General features: G+C 40.7%; 1 protein-coding gene across 2 annotated transcripts; it reads right to left on the bottom strand.

The window, feature by feature from the left end:
• Positions 1-3291: 3291 nt before the first annotated feature.
• Positions 3292-12770, bottom strand: spata2 (spermatogenesis associated 2). Of its 2 annotated transcripts, XM_034172602.1 has the most exons (4): positions 12681-12770; positions 10570-11397; positions 7136-8502; positions 3292-6954 (listed from the first exon to the last, which is right to left on the bottom strand). In XM_034172602.1, exons 2-3 carry the CDS (start codon positions 10915-10917, stop codon positions 7150-7152), a joined length of 1701 nt encoding a protein of 566 aa, XP_034028493.1. In that variant the 5' UTR covers positions 10918-11397; positions 12681-12770; the 3' UTR covers positions 3292-6954; positions 7136-7149. The 2 variants fall into 2 exon arrangements, with proteins under 2 accessions (XP_034028493.1, XP_034028492.1); XM_034172601.1 differs by having other exon boundaries at positions 3292-8502.
• Positions 12771-26072: the final 13302 nt, after the last annotated feature.

Raw genomic sequence — 26072 nt, 5'->3', positions numbered from 1 at the left:
CCAAGAGTTGTGCAATGGAATGAATCCAATTTTAACCTTTTTTGAAACTCATACCGTCTGTCCAAGTATAAACCATAGCATGTCAACATGTTGCCACATAAGTTTAAAAAGGTTTATAAAAGTGCACTTGTCAAAGAACGTATTTCAGAGTTGCATACCAGGACATTTAATGCTGATAAATTTGGATACTATAGATTTAGCTAATAATCCTTAATCAGAGTACTGCAGTCTTAGAGCTATGGATATTTACCACCATCTGCTGGTGGTAGAGGAAAAGGACAATGTGCACCAGCCCAAACAGCCAGCAAACTCAAAATACTGTGCATTTGGAAAGTATTCACAGCACTTTACTTTTTCCACATTTTGTTATGTTACTGCCTTATTCCAAAATAGAGTAAATTATTTTTTCCCTCAAAATTCTACTCACAACACCCCATAGTGACAACATGATTTTTTTGTATCTTTAATTTTAACAAATTTATTAAAAATAAACTAGCGTGTTGCCTGTGGGCATCCACGGGCTCTAGATTGGGAAGTGTTTATAAAATAGGTAGCTGACATTTTTAAAGGGTGGTAATAAATTAAGCAAAGCTTGGATAATGAATTGGAATGGCATGTGAGGCCAGAATGTTTTTAGAACATAAGGCCTCAACAATTTTTAAAAGGGAAATTCAACCATTTCATTTCCTGTTAAGTATGTAATTTTTTAATGTTAATTTTCTGTCTTAATGTATTTATAAATTGTTTATGTTCTACACACACACACACACTTATTATTATTACTTCTATTTTGTCATTTGATTTTTAAATGGACCACAATGGAAATAAGTATTTTCAATTTCTTGTGTCATCCATGTATTTTTAATGTATTTACAATTATATTATGTACTTACACTGAACTTACTAAATAAAATCACACACGCACACTTTTAATATATAGATGATTTACCGCCCCGTGCTGGATTGGCATGCGAGTCCAGAATGTAGTTAGTAACGTCCATTGCTCAGTGTTGTTACCTAATATCCGTAGCGTCTCTAAAAACACTAGTCCTATCAACGTTGCATTTTGGCAGAGTTCATCCTTGACCCAAAATACACAAGCATACCCAATGGCAAATGTCAGCTCTCCCCTCTTTCTCTGTAATCAAAGTTACACACACGCACGCACAGAGCTTTTTGTTTTTTCCACATTCTGTCACAAGCATGTGCTTTTAATTTTTAAGCAGGCAGAAACAGAGACAGTCACAATGGCGGAAGACATCAAACACAATACACTTTTCAGTCATGGTACCAACAACATGAAACTTAAATCACTCATGGTAACATCAACATGAGACAACTGACAACCAATTGAACTACAAAAACACAATAAATCAGTATCACTAACAACACTGTTAAACTGACATCAAGCACAATAACATGTAAACCCCCAAAACCCCGAACTCCCATGGTGCTTTGCAGCACAATGTCCATTGTTTACTGGCTAGCTAAAATTGCTCATTTCTCCTTCTCATTCATGCTTGACACAAAATACATAAGCCTACCAAACAACAAATGTCAGCTCTCCCCAATTTCTACGTAATCAAAGCCACGCACACACACAGAGGCCACTTGGTGATCATAATTTAGAAAACTAAGAAATCACACTTGCATAAGTATTCACAGCCTTTGCTCAATACTTGTTGATGTACCTTTGTGGCACGGTGGATTAGTGGTTAGCACTGGTGGTGCCTCACAGCAAGAAGGCCATGGGATCGCTTCCCACCCTTTCTGTGTGGAGTTTGCACGTTCTCCCCGTGTCTGCATGGGTTTCCTCCCACAATCAAAAACATGCTTATTTAGGGTTTGCTCCTTTCTTTGCCCGTGACCAAGGCAGGGTCTCTACATCTGGAGTTGGTCCCCGGGTGCCGGACTGTGGCTGTCCACTGCTCCTAGTGGTTGGATTGTGTCTGACTGTAATGAGGATGGGTTAAATGCAGAGGGAAAATTTCATTTTATGTATATATCCATGTACAATGACAATAAAGACTCTATTCTACTCTATGTCTTCCTGAATATCATGCCACAAGCTTGGCGCAGATATCTTTGGGTGGCTTTGCAGTCCTTCTCAAGCTCCACCAGGCTGGATGGGGAGCATCAGTTCGTGTACTGATGCACTGTCAACTGTGTGGGACCTTATATGTAGACAGGCCTTTACATTTCATGTCCAATCAACTGAATGTACCCCAGGTGGACTCCAATTAAGCTGTAGAAACATCTCAAGGATGATCAGTGGAAAGAGGATGCACCTGAGCTCAATTTTGAGCTTTGTGGAAAAGGCTGTGAATACTTGTACTTATGTACAGGTGATTTCGTAGTTTTTTCATTTTTAATAAATTTGCAAAAATCTCAAACAAAAAAAAAGTTTTATCACATTGTCATTATGGGGCATTGTGTGTAGAGTTTTGAGAGGAAAATTTATTTATTTTGGAATAAGCCTGCAACATAACAAAATGTGGAAAAAATGAAGCACTGTCAATACTTTCCAGATGCACTCACTATAGGCTGAATTACACTAGTACAGACAGAGTTCAGCTCCAGCTCTTCAGATGAAGAGAAGCATGTGTATTAATTCAAATATCACAGCAAGTTGCTACTAAAAATCAATCCTTTGGTTCCAGGTTTTGCTGTGCAATTATTTACACGTACTGACCCAGAATGGTTAAAACATACTGACTGAAGTGTATACCATTTGACACACAAAATAAAGGCAAAAAACCCCCAACTTTTTTTCAGAATTTTATTCCTTAAATTATTTTATAAAATCTCATTTACATTTTAATATATTTTCACCAATTAACAATTTTGGCTATTTTCCCTTTCCACCCCCACATGTTGATAGTAAGGTCAATACCCTTCATTGTAGACATTGTGCAATGTTCCTCAGTGCCATGGTGGTGGGGGTCGGAGGGAGAGCAGATGAATGGGTGATGGTACATGTATGCAGGGGTGAGGGAGAAGAGAAATGGGTTTTGGACTCGCATAGAGCATGGCAAGAAAGGGCAAGGCAAAAACAAAACGTAAGGGAAAGTCTAATTACACCATGGTTACTCTCAATGAGAGAGAGAAGAACAGATGGGGAGGAAGAAAGGTAAAGGGAGTCCCAACTTCCACAAAAACTTAGCGTAGGTTGACCCTACCATTTTTAAATGCCTCAATGACACAAAATAAAAAAATAGCGCTTTTGTTCTTTCAAGATCAGTAATGATCCACTAATGAGTGTAATGTGAGCATCAAGCTCTTAGCTATGTCTTTTTTTGTCCTTCACTACAATACAGAACTGAGTCCACAAACTTAGCAGCAGCCCCAAGAGCTGTTAGCCCTTTGTAGTGATGCACACAAACAGCTAGCCCACTGTTCCAAGTCACAACATAGTACATGGGAAGATGTGCATTATGATTCCTTTCTCCATTTCTTAAAAAGCCAATGTTAACACAAAAAACTATACACTTCAACAAAGCCACTAATTTGTTACACCTACGGTTCTACGTACACATCAGGCAAGCCACAGGATTTTGTTTTCTATTCCAACACATTTGTTCTTCATTTGGCCATTCGATTACCTTTATTAACATGGCTCAATTTCTGAACATCATCTTCATTGCTGGTATGATCAGTGATGAACAGAATCAAAAATGATAAAATATTCCTCTCAAACCATTTTTCAAGGCGCTGTTTCGACAGTAATGGCACACTTCTCAAAAGTCACATTATTTTTGTGATACTGAAGATTGCATTTGCCAACATTAACTTAAGGATATTTTAAACTCCTTAAAAGGAACTGTAAACTATATCCCAACAATGTCAAACCATCTGCAATTAATTATCTTTTTTAAACCAGGAACACTTATTAGATGTGAACCTAAAACTAGGTTTTAAAGGGTAAAAGTATAAAATCTGCCCTTTATAATGGCAACAAAATTTGTTTAATAAGAGTATGTATAAGAGTGTATATACGTACTACTCAAATCTTCCTAGGTATAGCATAGCTCATATGTGCAATATACCTCATTTCACTCCATCACGCTTCACCAGTGGTTGATTTAGCTGTGTTTTGACTTAATACATACCCCTTAAACACCATGTCACGCATTATGTTAAAAGTACAATGGTCAGGCAGCGTAAACACAAAACTGTGTAAATGACAATTCTGCAATTCCAAAAATAATAACATAATACAGCAGAATAAACTTAAGGCATTTCAAGGTGGTTTTTTTTAAACATAACTAAAGGCTATGGGGCCAAAGAGTGTGAAGTAATCCAGACTTACACATTATGAAATGTGATTAAAAACTTGCCCTTGGTGACAATTAATTACAACACACTGTGTTGTCTCTGAAATCAGTCTAATGACAAAAGATCTTATTTAAATTCACAACACAATGTTCTAAATTGTCACTTGTCATTGTTTACTTGCAAGTGAATTCTTAGGCCCTTTACAAATAATTGTGTTTAATGAAATTTTTGGAGCATATGGCAGTGACATGCTTCAGGTATATGCAAAGTATTATAAAGCGCTATGAAAAGTATTATGAAACTAATTTGGTCACAGTGTGATAAAATCCACACTTACACTGGCTCAGTATAAGCATACCAAGTCTACCTTTGGTTCAAGCCCGTTTCTAATTCCAGTGTGCGTAAATGCATTGACACTACATGGCAGACAGCCGTGCATGCTAGTTGTCATGGTTGCGACATCACTGCATAGCATACACAATGACAATCATGATCCCATTTTCCATATGGAGCTGCTTACATTTGCATTTGCTTAGAAATGCAGAGAGTTGACATTTCCTTGAGAGTTTTTCACAGAACTGTTCCCAACTTTCTCTAAAACCATGTAATTAAGCAACGCAAAACAAAATGAGACTTGGAACAAGAGATATTCAGGTGGCAATACCATGTGTGCAAATTTAAAATGGACTTCAGTGTTATAGCCTATTCAAAAAGAGGCACACTGCAATGGGTTAGATTCAATAAAATTTGGTTATGTTTTCTACACAGATTACATCTGCACATCTGTTTGCTGTTTTTATGCTGTGTGCCATGGTGTGTCCCAAAGCACTGCTCAATTAAAGACGTTTATGAGGAAGGGCATAGAGGGCAACTCATTCACACATTTTAAAATGTACCAGACTCTGCCAAACAACAAATGTTACAAAGACCACTGTGTGCATCAGAGAGAGACAAAAAAAAGGTTCATGTGCAGTGAAGAACCAACAGAATAGCCAGTGTTGTCACAAAGCATGCCAGAATAGTCTTGATTTGTGTACACTGCAAAATTTCTCAATTACATCTTGAATCAGAGGGCTCAACTTGGTTGCATGTGGCAAAAGGCCAAGTTCATCAAACCAGTTTGCATGGGATATTTTTGAACTAAGTCGGTCTGAACTGAGACCCAAGAATGGTTTCATTTCTGTTGTATAAGACAGCCCAAACACTACCTCTGGAAGATAAAAGTTCATTTAGTTGACTGTCAGGAGTGTTGATTCAATCAGTAGCCTTTCATGCACTTTGAATTACTGACAAACTACTATTATGCTCTATATGGCAGAAACAGAAAACATGCAAAATGATAAAACCACATCAATCTGTCTCAAACATTGATACAGAGTTGGGTCAAAATCTTTCTGGAATAACTTGATGCATTTTCTATTATTTTTCTACACAAAGGTTGTATTTGTTGCGGGGCTGTTGTTTTGTTCTCCACTTAAAAATTTGTATGACAGCACACATTTTTCAGACAAAACGTGCTGTGCTTAATCATCCTTACCTCAGAAACTGTCGCTGCTAAATTTGGAAAGTAACTCAAGTAGTCATTTGCAAGATAGAAAGCAGCTTGGCCAAAACAAACTCATATTATGTTAATAGATACAGTAATTCTTACATTCCGAGGGCTATCTTAAGACCACAATATTGTCTTGGGTGATGAAGTTGAAGCAACTTGAGGTAGGCAGACAAACCGTGTCACTATACACTTTCCTACCGTCTACAACCAATCAATAAACACATATGTGCAAACGGTGGAAGAGCCATATAAAAACTGTGGTTCAAACCCTTGTTTGAGATCTCCCGTGACTTCACCTGAGACTTATTGACTGGGAATATTTGATCAATGATGGCTAAGGGGGCCACAACTACATGGAGTATGGAGGTTATGGAGTGCAATGAAAAGGGCTGGGAAGCAGAGGGGATAGACCCTAAACAGAACTTAATGGTTATTTTTCATAAAGAAGTAAACGTCATACATCTTCAATGCTTCAAGTCAACAGCAGCATCTTAACCTCATATAACTAGTAACAATTTAATAATTTACAAGGCATAATCTTTTAAATAGAATATATGGCATCTGACCATTGTCTCAATATGTCCACTTGATGCATCTCTCACCGCAGAGCCAAAAGTTTACTCCTCAAAAAAAAAAAAAATCATCATTCGCATTTAACAGTCTCACATTGTTCTAGAGATTAAAAATATATACTATTAACTTCCAGTGTATGTTTTCTGCTCCATTTTACCATACTATTTTTCAAGTTTAAAAAGATCTCATCACAATGCAAGTTTAGAAGTCTTTTCTACACACACGCACACACACACACACACACATATATATATATATATATATATATATATATATATATATATATTTATTTATATGTTAGGAATTTTTAGCTGAGAAGTTAGGCAAAGAATATATATGTTCATCTGGACGGAATTCATTCAAAATAAGGAAACTAATTTTTCTACAGTTTCCCTTTTCAGAAGGTGAAAATTGGAGAATTTCAGAAGCGCTACAACATCACATGACTACTCAAGAGCAGGTAGCAAGATAAAAAAAAGAAATAAATTAAAGGCCTGAACTTGAACAAGGCAGACAGACAGCTTGGCTCTCTGTGGCGTGTGCATTCCAGGGCCCTACTGCAAGAGAAATGTACAAGTTCAAGAGAGTTAGAGAGGCAAGAAAAGACCGTCAGCTAAAGAGGAAGGTATTAATGATTTGTTAAAGCAGGAACAGCTAAAGCAATAGTGCAAGACTACGTTACAGGTCAAGAGACTAGGAAGGAGAAAGAAAAAAAACATATATATATATATATACTCTGTCTGCCTGATTCATCGGTACACCAGGTGAGATATGGTGCCAGATTTGAAGTTGAGCTGATGGTTGGGCACAAAACTGTGCTGTGGATTTTTTCGCGTGCACATATCCTTTGCATACAAACCCATGCATGAGTCACATGATACCTTAGAGCAGTTCACACAAGTATGTGATGCGCCAGGCTTGTTGCAAAACCCACATCGTGATCCGCCTATGGCTACTCGCTCACTGCTGCCTCCCTTTGGTGTTGTCAAGGCAACAGACTTGCTTGCAAACAGCTTTGTGGCCATGAGGGGTTTCTCCACCATCTGGGGGTGAGGGTGGGGGTGAGAATGTGAATGGGTCAGCGTAAGAGGATGAGGGTGGAGATGGGAGTGAGAGTGAGTACTGGAGTAGACAGAGAGCTTTTCCTTCACAGGAATGTAGCCATCAAGGGGTCGTGGGGATTTGGGGTAGTCCTGGAGGCCGCAGCATGGGGAGGGATCCACGTCGTGGCAGGCAGAACAGAGGATCATGTCACACCTCTGGCAGGAGGCCATTGTGGAGCAGCCCAACCCACAACTCTGACACTTCACACCACCATGGGCTTTAAGCAGCCATCCATCCCTCGCTTCTCGAGGCTCTCTGGATGGAGGTCGAGAGGGGGTTTGCCTTCCTCCTGTGCCGGGGCCGCCCCTCTCTGTGTACAAGTCAATCTCATCCAAAGAAGACAGGTGGTAAGATGAGTAAGCATCAGTGGGTGGAGGTGACTGGATTGGGAAGAAATCGGCAACAGGGCTATAGGAAGGTGGAGCTGCCACAGAGAAAAAAGATGCTGAAGTACAGGGCCTGATGATCTCATCCTTCATATCCTCCTCTGCATCCACAAACAGAGGCTCCTTCCTCAGACTCAATGAGGCCTTCAACACAGGCTTGTTAACTGCTGCATGCCAGTGACCAGCCCCATCTGTAACATCCACCGACTTCGATGGTCGGCTACCTCTCCTCAGGAGGAGAGCATGAGGCCTCTCAATATCCACTGGCCGCACAGATAGCCGAGCCATATCTGCCCCGAGGCTGTCACGTCTGCGAAGTGCCTCGGCGCAGCCAGCTGCATCATCTCTGCAACCTCTGCGGAGTTCCAGGGCTTCCAGCTCTGAGGCAGAACCACGGGCCAGAGCCACGACCTCTCCCAGAAGACAACATTCTGCCTGAGCCAGGAAGAGCTCAAAAGCCAATTGGCGGAGATGATTTGTACCTCCCGAGTGCTCTTGCAAATGGAACTGCGACTCATGGTCACAGGAGTAGCCAATGATGTTCATAATGGATCGAAGCTCAGGGTCAGGAATTGCAGACTGCAGATGGTACACATATGGACCAGTGAAAGTCTAAAAGAGAAATAGATTCATTAGCATAAATGACAATTAACAATGGCTGACAATGCAATGACTTCAAAAAGGATGGGGGAAGAAAACAGGAATAGTATCCATTTGCACATCAACTGGTACCAGTACTCATTTTACTAATTTCGTACACACACACAGAACACGGTAGATCTACAGTTATCATGCAACTATAGCATACAAGAAACTACAAAAACATCCAAAAGTGTCTGAAGAGAGACAATGTTTCAGTGCGGCAGATGGCAGACAACACAGGCATACTCTCCGTTGACACCTAGTTTTAGTTGTCTCCAGTGATTATGTAGACTAAAAGTCCTGCTAGGCAATCTAGGTCTGCCAGTTGGTGACAATACCCCCCATCATTTACATTTAACAAGAGTTTTATGTGTGAGCAGTATGGTGGCATACAAATATTTCAAGACCAACACTCAAACAAACTGTACTGAAATTTCTAATCGATGAGTGTATATGCTCTGCACAGGATGCAAAGATGGACAAAGAATTTATGCTCTCGAAACTCTTGTCTTTTTTTTGTTTTGTTTTTAGAAAGAAGATGTGACCTTCCATTTTCAGCACAAAGCTATAATCCAAATCTGCCAAGCAACTTCGCAATTTTTTCTTCTCATAAATGGTTTAGTGTTAAGCCGCGTTCACACCGGGCGCGATCAGATGCTACAAATTCGCGTGGGTCGCCAGGCGACGGACGTGCCTCCTTCGCCCGGTGTGTCGCTCTGCTTGGGTGGACTTTCGCTGCGAAAATTCGCCCCGGTGCGTCATCAAATAGGAGGAGCTTCCATTCCGCTCGCCGGCTCCAGTTGTCAGTCAAGCTAACATGACGGACCTTGATCACACGGAGCGAGTTGTTGTGAAAAGCTCCCAATACAGAGAGTATCATTATTTGCTGCAGGAGCTGTGTCTGTGATGTCGGTGATGGCCGCTTTCAGCGGTCCTTCCACCTCTGCGGGACCCAGTTTGAGGATCAACTGTCCCGTTCGCGCGCACACATGTAAACAATAAAAAAAAAAAAAAAAACTCTGCTGCTTGCTGCAGCTGGCTCTTCCCCCAAAAAACTCTGTCATAATTGTGTTTAGAAACCAGTCACCATTTATTATACATCTGTGTAGTTAATTAATAAAATATTCTCTACAGACGATTCGCTCGCGCGCGCACGTAAAAAAAAAAAAAAAAAAAGGAAAGGAAAAAGCTCCGCTCCTCGCTGCTGCAAGTAGGGCTGCTGCTCGCTCCAAAAACTCTGTCATAATTGTGTTTAGAAACCAGTCACCATTTGCTTTATACAGATATGTAGTTAATAAGTAAAATAATCTCCAGGACGATTTGCGCGCGCACGTAAAATAAAAATAAAAAGAAACTCCGCTCCCCGCTGCTGTGGTGCTGCTGTTCGCTCCAAAAACTCTGTCATGATTGTGAAATAAAGGACAAAAGAGACATAAGTCCTGCTCACAGGCTGCTACCAGATACAGGACATGTTCACATCTTCAGTCAAACTCCAGACATCTCCACGTCACTACATATTCAGTCCCTGATTGGTCATCGCGGCGCGACAAGACGAAAAAGTTCAGATTTTTGAACTTGGGGAGGAGGGCAGCGTGACGTGAGGCGACGCAATATCGCGCCACAAACACGCAAAACACTCAAAATCGCTTCACTCGCGTCACTTCACTCGCCTCCATCGTGTCGCGCTGCGCGGTTTGGCACCAAAACGCGTCCTTACATAGGGATTACATGGCAACCTGTGGCTTCAGTCGCTCACGTCACGCCCGGTGTGAACGCGGCATTAGAGCTGTGATAAGGATAAGTGTTAAATTTTTCTGAAATGCATAAAAAGTGTGCAAAGTGGAATAGTACTACTGCATTCTGACAATGACTTTCCACACTTCTGGAAGTCTTGTAGACTGAAAGAATTACAATATGGTCTTGGCCCAATTCCATAATTTTCCACCATTGCATACTGCATGGAACAAATATATGAATATGGTTTTAGATCAATGTAAATAAAACTTTAAGAAAACATGGCACAAAAAGCAAACTCACTTTGATACATCTGAACTCCTTTTTCCAGGGGAAAAGCAAGAGGTTGGTGCAGATGGTTTCCAAAGTGTGGAAGGCTCTCTCCAGGCTCTTGAGGTTGCCCCCTCTCAGGCAGCGAAGGGAATTCTCTACCACCTCATAGAAACGCACCATACGAAAACGCTGTCCCGGATCTGGTTGGTAGGCCCCCAACAGAGCTGTGGCCGTGGAGAGTAGGGCCTCACTGTCCTTATGTCTTCCCTTGTCCACATCTGGTGCAGCTCCTGTCGCTGTGTATTCCCCATCCTCCAGACGCCTCTCCAGCGCTGCCACATACCTCCGGAATAGGTCCTCCTTCAACTTTGCATCCATCACAGGCAGCAGACTATCAGTCAGCTGTTACACTTTTTTGTGCAAGCCTCACTGCTTTCAGCATAGTCTGCATGAGGATGCATTTAGGCACCATTTTTTTGTTGTCATTATTCACAGTGCATAGTGGCACACAGTCAGCATCAGTGACAGTATTGTGAGAGATGGAAGAGAATGAGAATTTACATCCAATCAGCAATGCATCTTCTAAAATAGAAAAAGATGCAGCACTTTCAGTTATGGTGGCTAGGCTGCAAGATGTAGCCTTCTTCTTTTCAACCACCTTATGGGCATCTCTTCTACTTGTTTAAAGTCCAACTCATTTCCAGACAATGACAGAAGATGAAGTCAAACAGAGCTGCTGTTTTGCACTGTATTAATGCAGAGTTGCATCTACTCCATATCTTTCAGCTTCCACTTCAGTTCACGGTTGCTTATCGTGAAAATAAATCCTTATGGCATAATACCTCTGACATCACCAAGCTGTAATGACACAAAGAACAGTATAAAAATCACATTCATATACCAAAGGTCAGAAGTCAGCCCACAATTAAATGCACCTGCAGTCAGATCCAGAAGTATTTAGACAGTGATCTTTTTTTTTTTGTAATTTTCCTTCTGTATGCCACCTTAATAGAATTGGAATGAAGCAATCAACATATTTGTAATGTCAAATTTTATCTTTAAATCAAAGGGTTTCATAAATATAAGTGAACCATTAAGGAATTACAGCCATTCTACACTACAAATACATCTTGTGTTCATTTCAACTCCACTGTGGTAGTGCACAAAGTAAATATACAAACATTGCATCACAGTCCAACTACTTTTTGACCTTACTGTAAATTAGTGCTACACAATTTATCTTTTTTACTTCTTTACTGTGATATGAGCAGGCACAATAAACATGTTGCAAAAAAAAAAACTGCCTAAGATGTAATGAATAAGAAAATCATTTTATTCGGAGACACCATGATATGGGGTAAGAAATCTGACCCTAAAGTGCTGACATTCATTCCATGTTTGTACCATTTGTCACAAGTCAAATCATCAATGCAATATTGTGCAGGCCTATAAATGACCTATATCTCACAGTAATAACATAAAGTCATTACTACAATAAAATGCCTAAAAAAGACGCTCTGTTTCCCCCAACAAACAAATCAGAGTGCACTGAGGTGATCACCATCGTTCTTGTGGTTTGAATAGTTTGTGTACGCAACAACACAAGAGAAATCGATTACTGAGCAGCAGACAGGTGTCCTGCTTTCCATGAGAGCCACGAGTTTATAAACCAACCCAAGTAGGTCAGGTCAGAGGTAATGAGGAATTAAAAACCTACAGCTAAAACACAAATACATACGAATTGCTGTAACAAATTCAGCCATGCTGAACCACGTCTTGCTGACTTGATATTACCTCACTCACTACCTTAGCAAGCTAGCAATCTAGGTAGCTAACATTACCATGCGTTACTACTACGTATCAGCTGAAACGGTATGTTACAACCATTTCAGACTGGAAGATGAGAACAGTCTACACGTCAGTTCTTCGTGAATTTTATATTCTGCCACTGTATGTTAGTGAACGCCCATTTCAGCGCAGCTGCTTAGCTAAGAAGTGCTTTAGCTAACAGGGCGGTCCCCTGCTACATGTAGATATTTGTTGATTTTGGGCTGAGGAGTTATTGCACGACTCTTACACGACTGACTCGTATTCTGCTTCGGCTAAGAAACGCCAGTTTTGTTGCCAAAAAGACATCTTACCTTTAAGAAATTCTCGCTGTTGCTAGCTACGCCTCCTCAGCTGTAGGAAATTCCCATCGTCACAGTGCGCGTGCGCACGGTCCAGACAGTTGCTCGGCATTAAGGATCACGTGATGTAGAGTAGGGCGGAGTTAGACAAAATCGTACTAGTTTTTAGAGATGGCATAAAAATGGCTTCTTTGCTGATATTATATTTAGTGATGTAAAATTAGTATAGGAATATTATTGTTATTAATATTACATTAATATGAATAAAGTATATTATATCTATCACATTGTTACTATTACAATTTACAGTCAAGTTAATCCATAATCAATCATCACCAGTGGTTCTGGTTATTGGGGCAGTCAGTTGTCTTATAAATGGGTCAATACAGTTTCTGAACTCATTACAGCTGTATGGCCTTTCAAATTTCACAAAACTGGCAAACCTGGCACTAGGTTTATTTTTGTAACATGTTACAAAATTACAGCTCATTTTAATGAAGAGAACATATTTACCTGGGGGATATATGAATATTTCCTTTTCCTTCTAATGCCATGGACTGTAGTCAGAACCGTATGTGTACATGTATGAGGTTTTGATAATACTTGTGACCTGACCCACTTGCTTGATGCACGTTACCAGGACGTGCACACTAACATCCATTATAAATCATTTCAGAGGTGGTATCTGGTTTTGAAAAACAGCGTTTTTAGAATTAGAAGTGCTTATTTCTCACTAGCTTTAACAAAATAAATGAAGACTATATTAGATTGGTTTATTTTGTTCAAGTGAGCAGCCAGCTAACAACATGCTGTCTTTCTTTAAATCAATTGGCTGTTTGCGTGTGCTTCCAAGCATCCCTTATGCAGATCAAACGAAAATACCCCACATGATATATGACGTCGCTACCAAATGTAGGTCATGCCATCTGATCGCTTGAATTTCTCCCCTTCAGGGGGAGAAATTATTTATTTAAATTGTTAATACTACTGAATTTTGGAGACTAACAAACATACATTGCAGGGGCAAATCGGGGCGGGGGGGTGCACCCCCTTTTCGTGGACCAAAAAAATGTAAATCCTGCCAAATGCTGCTTCTGAACCCTTTATTCAGCAACAAGTGACTCAGCTATATACAATTATACCAGACCATGGTTGAGCATATATATATATATATATATATATATATATATATATATATATATATATATATATATATATACGAGGTCTCTTAGATAATAAACCGACCCTTTTATTTTTTTTTTTAACTATATGGATTTGAATGACATGCAATTACATCAATCATGCTTGAACCCTCGTGCGCATGCGTGAGTTTTTCACGCGTGTCGGTGATGTCATTTCCCTGTGGGCAGGCCTTGAGTGAGATGTGGTCCCGCCCTCTCGGCTGAATTCCTTTGTTTCACACGCTGCTCGAGACGGCGCGCGTTGCTTTATCAAAATTTTTTCTGGACCTGTGAGGAATATCTGAGTGGACACTATTCGAGAAATTAAGCTGGTTTTCTGTGAAAAGTTTAACGGCTGATGAGAGATTATGGGGTGTTTCTGTCGGTGTAAGGACTTCCCACGGAGCGGGACGTCCTGCAGCGCTTCCAGGCGCTGTCGTCGGCCTGTTTCGAGCTGAAAACATCCTAATTTAAGGCTTAATTCACCCAGGACATCGTGAGAGAACAGAGAAGATTCAGAAGAGGCCGGCATGAGGAATTTATGCGGACATTCCACTGTTTAAGGACATTTTTTTAATGAAAGACGTACGCGCAAATTCGCCGAGTCGTTTCCGTGACGACTCGGCAAATCTGTGTGCGCTGCGACAGGAAAAACACCTCCGTGTTGAAAACCATTTGTAGAATTCAGGCGGCTTTTAATGGCTTTCAACAAGTGAGTAACTGAGAAATTGTTTAACAGCTTGGGCATGTTCCAACTTGCCCGTTAAGATTTCCAACGGAGGTGTTTTTCCTGCCGCGACCCCCCGCGGTCGGGTCCAGCCCGACATGCGACTCTGCCCGCACGTTCTTTCATTACAAAATGACCGTTAACAATGGAATGTCCGAATAAACTCCTCATGCCGACTTCTTCTGAAAGTTCTCTGTTCTCTGACGACTTACTGCGTCAACAGAGCCTGAAATGTGGAAGTTTTCAACTTGAAACGGCGAGACGCTGCCACCTCGAAGCGCAGATCGCCGTCAGGCGCCGAGGACCGTCCTTAAAGCGACACTACCAGACCAAAATCTCTCATCAGCCGTTAAAATTTTTACCGAAAACCAGCTGAATTTATCGAATGGTGTCCACTCAGTTGTGCCTTACAGTTTTGAAAAATTTTTTATCAAACAAAGCAACAGTCTCTGAGCCATTCCTAAACAATGAAAAAAATTGACGAGCGGGTGGACGACTCCTCACTCAAAGACTGCCCACAGGCGAATGACGTAACCGATAGGCGTGAAAAAACTCTCGCATGCCCACGAGGGTTCAAGCATGTCTGATGTAATCACACGTGATTCAAATCCATATGGTTTTTGAAAAAAATAATAAGGTCGGATACTTTTCTAATAGACCTCGTATATTCACTCAACAAAAATATAAACGCAACACTTTTGGTTTTGCTCCCATTTTGTATGAGATGAACTCAAAGATCTAAAACTTTTTCCACATACACAATATCACCATTTCCCTCAAATATTGTTCACAAACCAGTCTAAATCTGTGATAGTGAGCACTTCTCCTTTGCTGAGATAATCCATCCCACCTCACAGGTGTGCCATATCAAGATGCTGATTAGACACCATGATTAGTGCACAGGTGTGCCTTAGACTGTCCACAATAAAAGGCCACTCTGAAAGGTGCAGTTTTGTTTTATTGGGGGGGGATACCAGTCAGTATCTGGTGTGACCACCATTTGCCTCATGCAGTGCAACACATCTCCTTCGCATAGAGTTGATCAGGTTGTCAATTGTGGCCTGTGGAATGTTGGTCCACTCCTCTTCAATGGCTGTGCGAAGTTGCTGGATATTGGCAGGAACTGGTACACGCTGTCGTATACGCCGGTCCAGAGCATCCCAAACATGCTCAATGGGTGACATGTCCGGTGAGTATGCCGGCCATGCAAGAACTGGGACATTTTCAGCTTCCAAGAATTGTGTACAGATCCGTGCAACATGGGGCCGTGCATTATCCTGCTGCAACATGAGGTGATGTTCTTGGATGTATGGCACAACAATGGACCTCAGGATCTCATCACAGTATCTCTGTGCATTCAAAATGCCATCAATAAAATACACCTGTGTTCTTCGTCCATAACAGACGCCTGCTCATACCATAACCCCACCACCACCATGGGCCACTCGATCCACAACATTGACATCAGAAAACCGCTCACCCACACGACGCCACACACGCTGTCTGCCATCTGCCCTGAACAGTGTGAACCAGGATTCATCCGTGAAGAGAACACCTCTCCAACATGCCAAACGCCAGCGAATGTGAGCATTTGCCCACTCAAGTCGGTGACGACGACGAACTGGAGTCAGGTCGGGACCCCGATGAGGACGACGGTTTCTGACAGTTTGTGCAGAAATTCTTTGGTTATGCAAACCGATTGTTTCAGCAGCTGTCCGAGTGGCTGGTCTCAGACGATCTTGGAGGTGAACATGCTGGATGTGGAGGTCCTGGGCTGGTGTGGTTACACGTGGTCTGCGGTTGTGAGGCTGGTTGGATGTACTGCCAAATTCTCTGAAATGCCTTTGGAGACGGCTTATGGTAGAGAAATGAATATTCAATACACGAGCAACAGCTCTGGTTGACATTCCTGCTGTCAGCATGCCAATTGCTCGCTCCCTCAAATCTTGCGACATCTGTGGCATTGTGCTGTGTGATAAAACTGCACCTTTCAGAGTGGCCTTTTATTGTGGGCAGTCTAAGGCACACCTGTGATAGATAGATAGATAGATAGATAGATAGATAGATAGATAGATAGATAGATAGATAGATAGATAGATAGATAGATAGATAGATAGATAGATAGATAGATAGATAGATAGATAGATAGATACGAGGTCTGTCAATAAAGTATAGGTCTTTTTTATTTTTTTCAAAAACTATATGGATTTCATTCATGTTTTTACGTCAGACATGCTTGAACCCTTGTGCGCATGCATGAGTTTTTCCACGCCTGTCGGTGATGTCATTCGCCTGTGAGCACTCCTTGTGGGAGGAGTCGTCCAGCCCCTCGTCGGAATTCCTTTGTCTGAGAAGTTGCTGAGAGACTGGCGCTTTGTTTGATCAAAATTTTTTCTAAACCTGTGAGACACATCGAAGTGGACACGGTTCGAAAAATTAAGCTGGTTTTCCTTGAAAATTTTAATGGCTGATGAGAGATTCTGAGGTGATACTGTCGCTTGAAGGACTTCTCACGGAGCGAGACGTCACGCAGCGCTCTCAGGCGCCGTCGTCAGCCTGTTTCAAGCTGAAAACCTCCACATTTCAGGCTCTATTGATCCAGGACATCGTGAGAGAACAGAGAAGTTTCAGAAGAAGTCGGTTTCAGCATTTTATCCGGATATTCCACTGTTAAAGGAGATTTTTTTAATGAAAGACGTGCGGGCGGATTGCAGCGTCGGCTCGCAGCCGCCGCGACGCTCCGTCACAGGAAAAACACCTCCGTTGGAAGCCTTAAGGACAAGTTGGAACATGTCCAGCTGTTAAACAATTTCTCATATACTCACTCCACTGAAAGCCATCAAAAGCCGCCTGGATTTTACAAATGGTTATCAGCACGGAGGTGTTTTTCCTGTGCCGCCACACTGCGCCAGCTGCGTCCCGACGCGCGGACCCGTCCGCACGTCTTTCATTAAAAAAATCTCCTTTAACAGTGGAATATCCGGATAAAATGCTGAAACCGACTTCTTCTGAAACTTCTCTGTTCTCTCACGACGTCCTGGATCAATAGAGCCTGAAATGTGGAGGTTTTCAGCTTGAAACAGGCTGATGACGGCGCCTGAGAGCGCTGCATGATGTCTCGCTCCATGGGAAGTCCTTAAAGCGACAGTATCATCTCAAAATCTCTCATCAGCTGTTAAAATTTTCACCGAAAACCAGCTTAATTTTTCGAACCGTGTCCACTTCGATGTGTCTCACAGGTTTAGAAAAAATTTTGATCAAACAAAGCGCCAGTCTCTCAGCAACTTCTCAGACAAAGGAATTCCGACGAGGGGCTGGACGACTCCTCCCACAAGGAGTGCTCACAGGCGAATGACGTCACCGACAGGCATGGAAAAACTCACGCATGCGCACGAGGGTTCAAGCATGTCTGACGTAAAAACATATGAATGAAATCCATATAGTTTTTGAAAAAAATTAAAAGGACCTATACTTTATGGACAGCCCTCGTAGATAGATAGATAGATAGATAGATAGATAGATAGATAGATAGATAGATAGATAGATAGATAGATAGATAGATAGATAGATAGATAGATATGTAAATTAGCAAAAATCCCATAACACTTTTTTCACATTGTCATTATGGGGTATTGTTTGTAGAATTTTGAGGAAAAAAGAATTTCATCCATTTTGGAATAAGGCTGAAACATAAAAAAAAGTGGAAAAAGTGCAGTGCTGTGAATACTTTCTGGACGTACTGTAATTTTGATAGTGTAGATGACTTTAATGGTAAAATTAGAGAAATAACGCATTCTATGGCAGTAAAAGTAATTGCTAAAGAGAAAGGAGCTGGACAATGCGAAATGGTTCCTTAGTGGTCAGGTGAGTGTAAAAAAGCAGTACAGGAAGAAAAAAAGCTTTTAAAAGAGTTAAAGTCTCTTTTTCTTGTACTAGCAGGGCAGATATGTGACAAAATATGCAAGAATTGTGCATTTTGGGTTAAAAGCATGAAACTTTGCATGAAGATAAAAAAATTTATACCAAAAAATATTAGGATGGGAGCCAAGCTGAATTTGGATATTTATGGCAGCCATATTGGATTCCAATATGGCCACCATTTTGGTAAATGGTAAATGGTAAATGGACTGCATTTATATAGCGCTTTTCCATCTGCATCAGACACTCAAAGCGCTTTACAAATAATGCCTCACATTTACCCCAATGTGAGGGTGCTGCTATACAAGGCACTCACTACACACTGGTAGCAATAGGGGATTAAGGGCCCAAGGGCCCTTAGTGATTTTCCAGTGAGGCAAGGATTTGAACAGAGGATCCTCTGGTCTCAAGCCCAATGCCTTAACCACTAGCCATCACCTCCCCTGGTATATTGGTATATTCATAGAGTATTCTGTTACATATACCTTTACTTAACTATAGTTTTTGTAAGTATTACACTGGTATCAGTAGCGCAGGATACTAAATCTGAATGAACATGCTGAAACCTGGATCTGCAAAGACCTTTGAAGATTATGCAGAACAAGTGTTCATTCCATATGTGATGAATCAACTGAGAAATGTCAAAATGCTTGATATAGTCTGGGATCAGTATTTTGTGAATAGCCTGAAGGGACAAACAAGACAGAAACGAGGACAAGGAACCCGCCGCAGAGTAACAACTAACAACCAACTACCGGGAAACTGGCCAGACTTCCTTAGAGTCGATGACAACAAAACTTAACTCTTCAGTTTTTTGGCTAGCTATCAGTGGCGGCTGGTGAAAAACAGTCTTGGTGGGGCTGCTGTGCCAATAGATTCCCTTGCCTTGTCCAGTACAGGCGTTCAAGTGAACAGTCGGAAAATTACTACAATTCCACAATAATCATTGAATGTCCTTCTCAAAATCAGCAGTTTTACGGATAAAGTTAACCATTTACAGCTTTATTAGGCCCCATTTCTACTTTGGAAAGGAACAGTATCAAATACAACACTCAAGTTCTTGAGCAAAGAACATTTCACCATTTGATACCAATTACACACATAGTACACCAAACTGTACTGCACTGCCATTATCTTAAGACAAACAGATCCTGGGGTTCACAATGACACCGACCTTAACAAAACAGAAAATATCAGCAAATTTACATTCTTTCAAAATATGGAAAAATTCAATTGACAAAAGAACATTATGTACATACTACAATGTTCACACCACCTTCCAAAAGAGAGAGAGAGAGAGAGAGAGAGAGAGAGAGAAAGAGAGAGAGAGAGAGAGAAAATGTCTGTGTGTGTGTGTGTGTGTGTGTGAGTGAGAGAGAGTGTGTGTGTGTGAGAGAGTGAGAAAGTGTTTGTGTGTGTGAGAGAGAGGGTGTATGTGTGTGAGAGTGTGTGAGAGAGTGTGTGTGTGAGAGTGTGAGAGAGAGTGTGTGTGTGTGTGTGTGTGTGAGAGTGTGAGAGAGAGAGAGAGCGTGTGTGTGAGAGAGTGAGAGTGTGAGAGAGAGAGAGTGTGTGTGAGAGTGAGAGTGTGTGAGTGAGAGTGTGAGAGAGAGAGTGTGTGTGTGTGTGTGTGTGAGAGAGAGAGTGAGAGAGAGCGTGTGTGTGAGAGAGTGAGAGTGTGTGTGAGAGAGAGAGTGTGTGTGTGAGAGTGAGAGTGTGAGAGAGAGAGTGTGTGTGTGAGAGTGAGAGTGTGAGAGAGAGACAGTGTGTGTGTGAGAGTGTGAGAGAGACAGAGAGAGTGTGTATGAGAGTGTGAGAGAGAGAGAGAGTGTGTGTGTGTGTGTGTGTGTGTGTGTGTGTGTGTGTGTGTGTGTGTGTGTGTGTGTGTGTGTGTGAGAGAGAGAGAGAGAGAGAGAGAGAGAGAGAGAGAGAGAGAGAGAGAGAGAGAGAGAGAGAGAGAGAGAGAGAGAGAGAAAATTAAGGTAATATTTTGCATGAACATTACTGAGTGGAATGGAGGTAAACTAAAGAAGCTTGAAAAACTTAAATTAAATAAGTTGACTAACTAATAACACCAAAACCTTTAAATTAAATTGGTTAAAATTAACAGTGTAGAGGACAAAGCAAATTAAGTTTACAAAACCACTTAATTAAATGCGTTGCTAAACCTGGGTTTGTCTTACTATAAGTGTCTTGTGTGTACTCAGTGGCTGAGTTAGAATTTCTTTAAAAAACATGCAAATTGCTATTTTAGGGTTTTGTTTTGTTTTTAAACTGAGCAAATAATTTGTTTTAGAGTGTGGAATACTCCAAAGAATATTTCACTTCTCTGAACTGATCCTCATAAAGTGTAAAGTGAAATCAAAATACCAGCATGGCTGCAGCTTTGAACACTGTTACAAACAGCCCCGGCCTCCCCTATTACCATTATAACTGGTCTGCTGTCCCAATAAAGATCACAGCTTTGACCCCCTAAAACAAACAAAAAAAAACATCACTCATTCGTTTTATCTTAAATTTTCACCCTCGTTTCCACACCAGGAGCAACATTCGGGAATAAATCCGATCCAATCGCGTGATTGGGATGGGACGGGAATAAAAATGAACGGGAGCGGGAATGCCAAAAATAGATGATGATTTTCATCTATTTAAAACAACCAAAACACGTTCACACTGCGATCAGATGCTACAAATTCGCGGGGGTCGCGTGGCGACGGACGTGCCTCCTTCACCCGGTGTGTCGCTCTACTTTTGCTGCGAAAATTCGCCCCGGTGCGTCATCAAATAGGAGGAGCTTCCATTCCGCTCGCCGGCTCCGATTGTCAGTTAAGTTAACATGACGGATGTTGATCACACGGAGCGAGTTGTTGTGGAAAGCTCATTATCAGTATCATTATTTGCTTCAGGAGCTGTGTCTGGATGACGGCCGCTTTTAGCGGTCCTGCAGGCGCAGTTTGAGGACCAACTATCCCGTTCACGCGCGCGTATGTAAACAATAATAATAATAAAAAAAAGAAACTCTGCTGTCTGCTGTGGTATTGTTGCTTGCTCCACCCCCCAAAACTCTGTCATAATTGTGTTTATAAACCAGTCACCATTTGTTTTATTATACATCTGTGTAGTTAATTAATAAAATATTCTCCACAGACGAACTCGCTCGCGCGCGCACGTAAAAAAAAAAATCAGCTGCTTGCTGCTCCTCGCTCTTTCCCAAAAAAACTCTGTCGTAATTGTGTTTATAAACCAGTCACCATTTGTTTTATTATACATCTGTGTAGTTAATTAATAAAATATTCTCCACAGACGAACTCGCTCGCGCGCGCACGTAAAAAAAAAAATCAGCTGCTTGCTGCTCCTCGCTCTTTCCCAAAAAACTCTGTCATAATTGTGTTTAGAAACCAGTCACCATTTGTTTTATTATACATCTGTGTAGTTAATTAATAAAATATTGTCCATAGACGAGTCCCTCGCGCGCGCACCTAAAAAAAAGCAAAAAGAAAAACAAAACAAACAAAACAAAACTCCACTCCCTCTGCTGCAGGGGCGTCGGACTGGGGGGGGGGGGGGGGGGTAAGGGTACTATGTACCCAGGGCCCAGAGCATGGGGGAGCCCACAAAAAACTGGCATTAAATACATTTTTGTGTTGCATATTATTAATGTCCATACAATTCATGTTGTAAATGAATATAATTAGAATGAATGTATAAATGTTGCAAAACATAATTCTGCTCTAACAATAATATTGAAAGATCTCTGAGGGCCCCTGCACAGTTGTACAATAGTTTAGTCCAGGCTCACAGGCGGCACCTTTATTTCGCTTAATCTTAATTTTTCCCCACTAAAACCCTAAAGATCATATGCCTGTGAGTAACATTTACCTTTTTATGTTAATCTGATCTGTTATGGTCTTCTGAAACAGTTGATAGATGTATTTTATAACTTAAAAACGGGACCGGTGCTAACACGTTAGCATGTCTATGGCGTTTACAATGCTGAAGTTAGAATTAAGCTGTTTCAGCTGTCAGCACATTTGTTTTCTTTATAATAATTCATGGCTCAGCGTTTGTTGTTGTAAAACAGTCAAATGTATTACAAATTGTAATATTTGATTCATTTATTTTTATTCATATATCAATAATAATAATAGAAACAACAACAATAACAGTAATAATAATAATGCCACAAAGTTTTAGAGAAACGGACAAAAAGAATATGATAAAACAAAACAGAAAAGATTAAACCAACTAACAAAGAACATAAATAAATATAGAAATAACTGTTTCCTGTGAACACCTAGTGACTCTTAAACCTCCACTTCATCCCTGTTTTATTAAGTTTAATGACAATTTGTTTCGGTCAAACCACATCTAAGCTGTGTTTTTACACAAGAAAAAAATAAAATGCAGTAAACTGCACATTTGTGTCTTTTTTCATGAAAATATCTTATTAAATATAACATATTACACTTTCGTCAGGCCTTTAAAATACTTTTGTGGACTCTTGCTGTAATATGTTGTCAGTGGTTGAGATAGTTGCTGTAGGCATCTACACCTGATGGAAATCTCTTTGTGGTGTGTCGGTGATGTATGTATGTGCAAAATAAAACAAAACACTACTCCAGGTATGTTTATGATGACAATATAACATAACTTTATTACAAGGTCAAACGTTGATGTTGTGTGACAAAGGCCTTTTAATAATAACTCACTTAAAGAAATAATGGCAAAACTCAAATGTAAGTAAAAAAACCCCAAAATGATTAATCGAAAAAAATAATCGATCGATGAACTGATTAGTAAAATAATCGTTAGTTGCAGCCCTGGTGTTTAGACTGAAATAAAATATGTCTTTCCTAAAAAAATCAAAGTCTGGATTTCAAAAAAGAAGAGAAAAAACGGACAGGGAAAGAAAACTAAATGAGGGAAAGCAGCTGCTAACCAAATTCTTTGAAAAGAGAGGTGAGCTTGAAAACTAGCTATATAGAGTTGGGGGGTCTGGGGGATCAAATCGCACCATTTTCTAGAATAATGGTGCTATTTGGTCCCCCAGACCCCCCAACTCAATATTACTCCCCTAACTTTAAAAAGGGTTCTGATTCCCAGGTGTGATCTAAGGTATACATGATTTAGACCTGGTTTGACTACGCATTAGAAATTTGGTGTTTGCGTTAATAAAAAAAAACATAACAGTGGGGGGGGGTCTTCAATATGGCTAGTATAGGGCCCACAATTTGGTGCTACGCCCCTGCCCTGCTGTAGTGCTTCTGCTCGCTCCAAAAACTCTCTCATAATTGTGAAATAAAGGACAAAAGAGACATAAGTCCTGCTCACAGGCTGCTACCAGAGACAGGACATGTTCACATCTTCAGTCAAACTCCAGACATCTCCACGTCACAAGTCCCTGATTGATCATCACGGCGCGAGACATACGGGAGTGGGATGGGAGTGGGACTGATTTTGAGTGGGAGAGGGAGGGATTGGGAGTCATCTTTACAGGAGTGGGACGGGATGGGATTTATTTTTTTACTCCAGGCCAGGATTGGGCAGGATGGGATTTTTTTTCTGGGAGCGGGATGGGAAGGGAGTGAAAATCCACTCCCGTGTCATGCTCTACTATACAGTACAGCATCCTGGAATTCAGGCATTAGGGAAAGAGGTCTATATAACACAAGGCAACAATGTCCTTACTGTCCCAGAACAGCTTGATACAGTCCCACTGGCACCATGCTCACATGAAGAAGCTGACACCCGTATCTTCATCCATGCTTCTCATCCAGACGATGGACATGACAAAATAACAATTCGGACAGTTGATACAGATGTTGTGGTACTAGCTATTTCACTGTACAGCTCATTTCATTTCTCAGAATTGTGGATAGCATTTGGGCAAGGAAGAAATCTTCGATTCATTGCAGCCCATAAGTTAGCCCAGATACTGGGTGAAGACAAATCACAAGCCCTATTAATGTTCCACAGCTTCACAGGATGCGATACTGTGTCTTCCTTCAATGGAAAGGGCAAGAAAACTGCTTGGGAAGTGTGGAGAGCTTATGGGTGATTCTTTAACTACGGGCACTATTGGCCTTGTAAATGTAATTTCCACCACACCATTGCCTTACAATATAAAGCGCCTTGGGGCAACTGTTTGTTGTGATTTGGCGCTATATACATGTGCTCTGATGTCACTGTTTATCTCCATAGAAACTACCCAAACAATCTTTCATACAAACTGTTTAGGGACATTACAGTGTTGTGGTGGAAATTACGGCAATAGTGTGGGACAATTACATTTTGTTTAAAAAAAATCACAACAGTTGTATGACATTGAATACCCCAATTATGTTTTGATTATTTTACTGATATTTTATTCAGATATATTTTAAAACATTAGAAAAAACGTTTCTTTACCATTCATTTTTATCACTGAAGATCAAAAGTCTGGGTGTGGGACAAGCACAAAACGGCAATATTTGCATATAATGATGCTGAAAAAAGGTGAAAAAGTCATCATAGACTACTAGAACAAATTTCTTAACACACTTTCATTGTAAAGATAACTATAAAAGTGTGAAATTTCCCCTTTTTTCTGTTTTTCATACAATATGATCAAAGGACATAATAAGTGCCCGTAGTCTAAGAATCACCCTTATGCAGATGTTACCAGGGTATTCTGTGGCCTTTCCTCAGCACCTCTGTCACTAAGTGAGGAGGACTTTGCCATATTACAATGTTTTTTTGTACTTCTGTATGATCGCACAAGTAGAGACCTAGAAGTAAATGTGTGTCGGAAACATCTTTTCACAAGCAAAGGAAGAGCCATCGAAGGAATTCCACCAACACAAGGAGCTCTGCTTCAACACACCCAGAGGGCTGCCTATCAGGCTGGTCATATCTGGGGCCAGTCACTTTTCCTGAATCCAGAAATAGCATCTCCAAGTGACTGGGGATGGCAGCAAAATACATCAGGATCATGGCAACCCTTGTAGTCCATGTTGCCAGAAGCAAGTAGAATCTGCCAAGAACTACTGAAATGTGGCTGCAAGAAAGGTTGCCAAAAGAACTGCAGATGCAAAGGGGCCCACCTTAAGTGCATTGCACTGTGCAACTGCCGTGGCGAGTGCCCACAGCCTTAATTAACTGATTAATTATATACTATTAATGAAGACAGATATATTATTATTACTAGGCAAATATTAATAGGATAATGAAATACTGAAGAAATACAGTGAAATTTAAGATTTTTATAAAGGTGACAGGTTTTAACAGCACATCAGAATCATTAGTTAACTGACAACTTGGTGCTTTGGTGCTGAGGTATATAGTGTTGTATAGTATTTTTGCAAATACTTTTCCACTGGGACGCCATTTTGAAATTTGATATGAGCACTGCAACCCAGCCAAAAACAAAATCTTAAACTAATTAAATGTTGTAAATCAAAGTATTAACATTGCTCTCTCTTCTAAATTATGACAGCTGTCAATACATGTTCCCTGTGATGCATTATAATGAAAATAGCGATTATAATGGCGGCTATTTTAAAAAATTCAAAATGGCCACCGCAAAAATAAAATTTCAGCTTG

Source organism: Thalassophryne amazonica, chromosome 6, assembly GCF_902500255.1.
Source record: "Thalassophryne amazonica chromosome 6, fThaAma1.1, whole genome shotgun sequence".
Lineage (NCBI taxonomy): Eukaryota > Metazoa > Chordata > Actinopteri > Batrachoidiformes > Batrachoididae > Thalassophryne > Thalassophryne amazonica.
The sequence above is the reverse complement of the archived record's forward strand: the minus strand, read 5'-3'. Positions and strand labels throughout refer to the sequence as shown.

Excerpts from the sequence above, each read along its gene's own strand:
- spata2 (XM_034172601.1), bottom strand. The coding sequence starts at position 10,917 with ATGGATGCAAAGTTGAAGGAGGACCTATTCCGGAGGTATGTGGCAGCG. Across the intron at positions 8,503-10,569 it reads AGGAGTTCAGATGTATCAAA|ACTTTCACTGGTCCATATGT; the intron begins GTGAGTTTGCTT and ends TTTCTCTTTTAG.